We start from the raw sequence: 8421 nt of genomic DNA, 5'->3' as shown, positions 1-8421 counted from the left end.
CCTTTTTAATTACATTATTATATGTATATAGAAATAAAATGTGGTGGGCGAGCTATCATGATATTACTTAGTGGAGAAGCGATTGATTTATGGAGTCTAAGACTTGAGCAATCAACTTCATACACAAGATCAGATTATAGTGGAACAATAATGTGCTTTTTCCCAAGTGTCAATAATGTACGTGTTCATACAATAAAATGAGAAATAAGAGTTTAGAATGGTATATAGCTAGATTGGCAAGATGGCTTCATGCCTTCATATAATCAACAAGGGTGTCATCCGTCTATTAATTATCGAGTATTCGTAGGTTAATTTGTGAAGTTTGATAATAACAAATTAAACTATCAAATATAACAAAGCAGATATTGTGCTCGGTATTATTACATGATTATTAAGTAAAATTTAATAGGAATTAAATTAACTAACAACTACTCGACAATTCTACATACGTTCATATGTGCATCTTATATTCAACCAAGGAGCAATATTAAGCTAGATTATGGTAATACTTTGGAAAATCACTTTAAAATGACAAACTTTATTCTAACATAAGTACATAAAATAAATTTATTTAAAAAATTCAACCATGGAGCAGCTGAAGTTATTAGTGAGTGGTTCAAGGCTAGAAAAAACTCCACTATATTCACAGGCATTGACCTATAAATGTAGTTGCAATAGAAATAGGCCAACATTATTTTCATATCCAATCAATGCTTTGGATAGGCCCCAACCAAGATGCATTGGATAACATGTGGACCTACTTTATTTGTTGGTTTCATACTCTAATACTATCTCTATGTCAGAATTCAATTGCTCTATATTTTCGGTAAATTTGTGATAAGTACAATTTGTAGGTAATTATTGACTATAAAACTCATATTTTTCATTATAAATATTATACTCACAATTAAAAATGACAAGAATAAAATTTGTAGAATATAGGAAAATAAATTTTATGGTTAAACGGTACTTCATATAAACCTCATCAATAATTAATTATCATAACTAAGGGTCTGTTTTCATTGACTGAACTCAGCTGAACTGAACTGAACTGAATTGAGCTGAACTGAACTGAATTTCAACGTAAGAGAACATACTCTAATTCAAATAAAACTTTGTATGAATTTATCATCTAATGAACGCAAATAAGTCTTAAGACAAGTTGTAAAAGTTTATATATTGATAGCTTATCAACATAATGTACTTCATATATTTGTAATTATAGTTAAAGCCTATTCAATTCAGCTTAATTTTAGTTTAGTTCAGTATCATAATTCACCCTGCATTATACTCCTCGATCTTAAGGTGTGTCTTAAATTAGAAGAAATAATTACTTCAAGAAATTCTTTGAAATGATTGATCACAAGATATCCAAAAGTATCATGATAATTGAAATCTTGTACATCGCAAACACATATACTTTTATATTATAATATCATAAAGAAATTTAAAACCAAGATAAATCAAATTCCACATGATTACTTTTAATATTTATGAGTTTATATTCAATGTTAAAGTATTAGATTCCATTTGCAATGGAATTGGATCTCTTTCAAGATTCCTAATAATAATACTCCATAAATAATTTTGTCAATATTATTTTGAAAATGAATCAGATAATTAATAATAATACGAGATGATAGATAACATTATAGCAATATAAGAATAGTTCCAAATAGTTAGTGTATTTATCCTTGAAAAAAAAAAAAAAAAAATCCATCCATCCATTTGCCAGCAAACAAAACAAAAAAGATTTGTCAAAAAACCAAGGCACATCACATCCTTACAGTCTGTACATTAACCACCAAAGACAACAAAATAACAAAAAAATAACGAAACAAAAATATAAATACAAATATAAAAATTAAAAATATAAAGTGAGTTTCAATATCAGAATTAGAACTACATCCCCTTAATTAGCTTAATCATAATTAATTACTCATCATCATTATGATAATAACAATATAAAACTTATCCATCCAAAATCCTAATAATACCTTTTTTTTTTCATCAATTTTTTTGAAACTGAAAATATTTTTCAGATTATTACATTGATTAATTAATGATAATCAAATCCAATAATCCCCATTTAAGCCACCCTGATACTACTATCGCCATTTTTGAACCCTTGCATAACTTGAAACGCAGGGTACCTCGAATTCGCGAGATCCGATGAAGTCATGGAGAGAGAAAGTGACAGTGATAATGATGATGAATCGTTCTGGTTCAGATCGAAATCCACCATTGATTTGCTGCTTGTAGTGCTGCTGTTCGTTGACATAACAACCTTCATTTCATGATCAATTACTTGAGTAGGAGGAGGAGGAGGTGGTAGATGACTAAACGACGTCGTTAATGGATAGATCGGAGCTCCTGGAGATGAAAATCTCACAGTCGAGATCTCTGAAGTCGATGATTGTTGCTGTTGTGGTGATGGTAGTGGAGATGGTGAACCGCCATTGTTGTTGTTTTCCTTGATTTGTTTATCGTTTGATTGATTTACAGTGACCTAGTTTAATCCAGAAATTTCAAAATCAAAATCAGAAATCTCAATCGAAACAATCAACAGTGATTTTGATGATTTTTTTTTGAAGGAATCAAAAAATAATACCGAATCGGTGGTGATATCGAAGAGGCTAGATCTACGACGGCGGCGATTGAGATTATTCCGTCGGAGAAAGTATTTCTGAGCATGACTGGCAACTTGCGTAGGAGTTCGAGTTTTGACGAAGTTTCTAGAAATTCCTCGCCAATCACCTTTACCTACCTTATTCAATCCAAGCAAAAACAGCTTGTGTTCATCTTCCGTCCATGGTACACCTAATCAATCAAAATCAATCGATTCTTCAATCAACAACAACCTAAAAAAATCAATCAAACAAAAACAAAAACAACTTCAATTCATTCTTCAATTTTCTCTCTCATACCTCGTTTCCGTTCACGGCTAACACCACCACCAACAGCAGAAGCGTTATTCACAACGGCTGCATCATCAGCAGAAGCATAACCAGCAGCAGTAGCAGGAGGAATAACGACATCGTTTGAGGAAGAAGAATCAAGGCGATGTTCATATTGAGAGAGATTATTCAACGAAACACTCTTCCTCAAGGAATCAACAACAACACGAACACCGAAAAGCATGATCTCGCCGCCAGTAGTCTCCGCTTCCTTGGCCATCTCCGATGAAAAAGTCGTCGCTCGGAGGAGAGAGAAAATGAGAGGGGAGGAGAGAGAAAATGGAGGAAGGTGGTAATGGAGTGAGAAAGTGTTGGGAGGGTGAGGTTCTGAAGGAATCTATAGAGAGAGAAAGAGAGAAATCCGTACGAGGGAAGATTTAATAATAATAATAATAATGATAATATAAATTGGAGATAAATTAATGGGTTTTTATAAGGTAAAGGATAGAGTGGTTTATAAAGAAGAAATTACTCTACTTGGGAACGAAGAATTGAAGATACATGATAAGATAACTTGGCTGTCAGATATGTTAAAATAATTACTTCCTTCCCATAATCCCATCTCTCTTATTTAAATATAAATAAATAATACTTTTTCATGAATTTTTATGAAGAAAATGGAGTGTTTTTATTCCTAAACTAGGTAAAAATATTACATTGTGAGATACTTTTAGATTTCTTTCTATACAAATTTTCATTATCTTAGAAATAATTAGATTTCTTTCTTAAAAAAAAATAAAAAATCATTATGTTAGTAATTTTCTTTTTAATTCTTTTAATTTATAATACATTATTCCATATAATTTTTGTCTAGTATGAGTATATATACTCGTAGAGATATGCTCGTAGAGATCATAAGTTATGTGTTCATTAAAATACGAGTATAGTTACTTGTAGGGGTTATGAGTTACACGTAAATAGTCAGCGTAGTTTAGAACCCGTGAAGGTTTGTAATGCTTTATTAGCATTTCCTAGATCTTACTATACTTCGTAAAATAATTTTATTTCCTTTCTGATAATGATGAATGATGTATAGCTTAGCTTTGGTAATTAAACATATCTTGATTGATATTTTTTATAAAAGATTGATAAGAGTACAAAGGAAATATTAATTAGCTGAGATCAGTAAAAATAAAGACATTTTAGAATCAGATAAAATTAATTAAAAAAACATCAATCAATCGTTTAATCCATATGTTGTAATTTTTTTTATTTTGTTAAAATAAAAACCGATTATCAAACTTTGTTTAACATAAAAATAAAAAACCATTATATATGGGAAAACAATTTTTTTTCCCTCCAAAAGACCTTAAAATCCCGGTCATTCTTTTTGTGTGAGTGTGTTTTTTTTACTTTGTTATTTTACGAACACCCGTACCTAGCTGCAAATAAAATTCATTGATTTAAAAACGATAATCTAATTTTCTTAGGAAAAAATAATAAATTTTTTTAATTAAATTTTATCTTGATACAAATAAATGAATAATGGAGGTATAGAGGATGTGAAGTAGGGTAGCATGTGGCAGGGGTAGCCAATCAGTTTGTCGATGTTGTGTGGGTACAACACGTGGCTTATAACTGTCGGCTTATCCTTGAAGATTTTTTTATTTATATATAATCTGTTTGTTTGTGTGTTTTGATAAAGAGGTGAGAAGCTTTTAATTAGTCAATATCATGTCACAATCAATTTAGATGAAGAGAGAGAATATTTCACGAGAATGTAAGATTATTTGTTTCCTTATTTTGGCTTCGATTATTAGAACCTACCATCTTTATATACTTCCCTTTTTTCCAACCTTCTATTTAATACATTTATGCTTCTTCCCTAAGCCAACATTTTTTCTTTCTATACTTTCTTTGGCTTAGGATTTTTTTTGTTATTCTAATTATTAATATATTGACTATTTAAACAAGTACTCCGTATAATATATGACTTACGGAGTATGATACTAATGTATTTTTTTTTCTGCTTTTATTACTTGTATTACGGGCCTGTTCTTATTGACTGAATTGAGCTGAATTGAACTGAACTGAACAGAACTAAAATGAATATTTTAACATGATGACAATTTATTACATATAAAAAGAATGAAGAAAGTAAATGAAATAAAATATTTCTATTAATTTAATATTTAGAAAATACATCGTGAGTGTAAATTAATAATACTCAATCAAAATCGATCATGCACTTTAACCAGTAGTTTAAACTTTTTGTTGAATTGATATTGGTCGTCTAGCAAAAACATCTACCTATACGTAGTAAATTTTTATTTTTATTTTTTCTTAACTTGTTGTATAGGTGGGGCCTGGGGGATTAAGGGAGGTGAAATAAAAATAGAGGTGTTGTGGAAATTTTGTTGGTACTTTGGGGAGACCATGGTAAGTGTTATAAATAATTGAGAGATCAACAACATTAGAATGATAGAGAGAATTATAAAAGGAAAAGTTTGAAAGTTTTGAGGGATAGAAAGAGTGGTGTTAGATTTGAGTTGTCACTTTGTAAATGGCGATTGCATACAAATGATGGTTTATTTGAGGTGATGATTTTTGTAGATTGTGATAAAGGTGACAAGTAAGAGCTTAGTAGTACTAGTTAGTAGTAGTCGGGCTCCGCCCCATAATAGGGAAAGTTGGGGGTAAATGGTGATCCTTGTGATTACTCGTGTTTTATTTGTCTCTATTTCTGTACATAAAATAAGTGAACATGCATAAGCTAGGGTTAACGCTTAATATAATTAAAGGTCAGATTATTAAGCTTAATTGACATGTATAAGCTAATGCGTGCTTTTTTATTTTTTATTCACTTTTTATTTTTTAACTATTATATCATTGGAAAAAATCATAGTTGGACCAGACAGTACGTCTATTATTCCAGGTATTTTTTGAATTATACTTAGTATATGGTTATACTCCATAAGTGTCTCATGTATATTGAAGTTGTGACATACTAGTTATGCATTGCTATTTCAATACAAAAGGGTTGAGGATCAAACCTTAATCGTCCTAACATTTTGACTAGCATTTTGGCCAAGACTCACTATTGCACCTCCATGCAATAACGAACATACTTAATACTTAATTACGAATTGAAGTATGTTATTTGCGGTCATATCTGATAACTTGTTAACACCTATTATTGATTATAGCTACATTTTGAGCCACCAAAAAGTATGTCATCATGCAAAACTTGAATCATACTATTACATTAGACACTTTGCGCCCCGCAGGGCAGTTTCTGAAATTCCAGAGGCCCAGGGTGAACTAATATATTGGGGCCCTATATGTGTTTATTTATTTTGTCCAAATATTAGGGACTTATAAATTTTGTATTATGTAGTTTTATTTTATTTTATTTTATTTTATTGAATAATAATAGAATATATATATATATATATATTTTCCTTATGTAGGAGGAAATTTCTTTTTATTACTCGAAACAAAAAAAAATCGATTTTATTTAGTTGTTGTAAAATAAAAACATATTCTATGGAATATTAAAAGTTGATTTTTTTTTTTTGAAAGAATATAAAGTAATATTTTGTTATTATATTATAGCATATATTTATACAGTATAAAAATTGAATAAGAATATAAAAATTGAAATTTATATTGGCTACAAATATAAAGTAATATTTTGTTATTATATTATAGCATAAATTTATTAAAATTTTGTGAAAATTAGATAATACACCCGGGTGCTCATGGTGCACCCGGGTAAACAAAAAAAGGCGGAAAGAACATATAGTGTTTGATAAAGAACATACCTATGTTTAACAAAGAACATACCTTTAATATGTTCTTTGAGTGTGATCAGTGTGTTCTTTTAGTAAAATTATATGTTCTTTACATTATAACTTATGATATTTAACATATGTTGATAAACATATTTTTTTTTTGGGTTTAATAATACAAAGTATGTTATTTGAATTTGGCGTGTATGTTCTTTAAGGTCGTAGTGACGCCCAAATTCTATTTTTTTTATTATCATATGTCATATTTAAATTACTTTTATTATCATATATTCTTCGAGTTTGATTAGTGTGTTATTTAGGTATTAACTATATGTACTTTACAATATAAATTATGTTCTTTTAACATATGATATTTTGAAATTTGATATTGAAATCTTAAATTATTTTTAATTGAAAATAATGTTAGAGGTAAAAAACTAAATTATTATGGGAAGTTGAATTTTTTTTAGAGAGATAGAAAACTATTTTTTGGGGAAATGATATCTTTGGTAAGGATTTTTTAAGAGGTGATCAACATTGGCATGACTCGCATCCTGAATCGATTCGGCCCGAAATAGGGTGGGTTTGGGCAAACCTAAAAATGCATTTTTAGTTAAAACTCGAACCGGGTTCGAAAAAAGCCCGAAAACCCGCTACTTTTCTACGGGTTTGGGCACGAGAAATTATGATATGGCCCGGCCCTACTCGATTTTTATCACCTCTAAATTTTTCCCGTTAAAAATGTGTAATTTTTCAGAAAATTTTATCAAGTTTTTATCTCATTCTTTTTATTATATCTTTATGTTCTTTGGTAATGCATGTTTTTGTCAAATACAAACATGTTCTTTGTCAAATACATGTATGTTCTTTATGAAACACAAGATGTTCTTTCCGCCTTTTTTTTATTTATCCGGGTGTACGATGAGCACTATACACCCGTGTGTATAAACTACGGATTAGTTATAGGCAGTTTATAGTATCATATATATACTTATCAAAATAAAATAATGTAGAAATTTAATTCATACAAAGATTGTCAACAACCTATGCAATACAAATGTTTAACTTATCTCTCTAACAAATGATATTGGTCACTAATCTCACTAGTAGAATAAATGTAATGGGAAGCCCCAAATGGCAAGCAGTTTTGCAATTCCGCTTGCAATGTTGTAAATGGCAAGCGGTTTAGGGTGAACCGCTTGCCAAATTGTAAATGGCAAGCGGTTTGGAACATGAACCGCTTGCCATTTCTTTAAAAAACCCTAATTCTCACGCTCTCTCTCCTCCTCCCCTCAGTTTTCACGTTCTCTCTCCTCCTCCTCTCTATTTCTCACGCTCTCTCTCCTCCTCCCTTCCATTTTCACGCCCTCACTCTCTCCAGCTCTCCTCCATGTCCTTCTCTTCCTTCTCTCATCTCCGTTCTCCATCTCCATGAGTTAGACCATATTTTCGAGCAAATTCGAACAAATTTTCGAGCAAATTCGAGCAAATTTTCGACCATATTTTCGAGCAAATTCGAGCATAGACCATCCTTTTCGAGCAAATTCGAGTTTAGACCATAATTTTCGAGTTTTTTAGGTCAAATTCGACCATAAAACTCTAGATCTAGAGTTTTCTTGGTCGAATTTGACCCTTAAAACCCAAATTTCAAGCCAATTTCGAGGTTATGGTGGAATTCATGGTAATTTTTATTTTTTTAAGTTTTTTTTTTTAAATTTTATGGTGATGTGTGG

General features: G+C 30.4%; 1 protein-coding gene across 1 annotated transcript; it reads right to left on the bottom strand.

The window, feature by feature from the left end:
• Positions 1 to 1864: 1864 nt before the first annotated feature.
• Positions 1865 to 3360, bottom strand: LOC110700484 (transcription factor MYB1R1-like). The gene is made up of 3 exons (XM_021878031.1): positions 2928 to 3360; positions 2612 to 2820; positions 1865 to 2509 (listed from the first exon to the last, which is right to left on the bottom strand). The coding sequence occupies exons 1-3, from the start codon at positions 3175 to 3177 to the stop codon at positions 2090 to 2092; spliced, it is 879 nt and encodes a 292-aa protein (XP_021733723.1). The 5' UTR covers positions 3178 to 3360; the 3' UTR covers positions 1865 to 2089.
• Positions 3361 to 8421: the final 5061 nt, after the last annotated feature.

Source organism: Chenopodium quinoa, unplaced genomic scaffold (assembly GCF_001683475.1).
Source record: "Chenopodium quinoa cultivar QQ74 unplaced genomic scaffold, ASM168347v1, whole genome shotgun sequence".
Taxonomy (NCBI): Eukaryota; Viridiplantae; Streptophyta; class Magnoliopsida; order Caryophyllales; family Amaranthaceae; genus Chenopodium; species Chenopodium quinoa.
This window is presented reverse-complemented; position numbering and strand designations above follow the sequence as displayed.

What these genes read in the sequence shown, in the direction of transcription:
- LOC110700484 (XM_021878031.1), bottom strand. Translation starts at nt 3,177, where the DNA reads ATGGCCAAGGAAGCGGAGACTACTGGCGGCGAGATCATGCTTTTCGGT. An exon ending in TAGCCGTGAACGGAAACGAG is followed by an intron (nt 2,821 to 2,927) that starts GTATGAGAGAGA and finishes TTGATTGATTAG; the next exon opens with GTGTACCATGGACGGAAGAT. An exon ending in TCGATATCACCACCGATTCG is followed by an intron (nt 2,510 to 2,611) that starts GTATTATTTTTT and finishes GGATTAAACTAG; the next exon opens with GTCACTGTAAATCAATCAAA.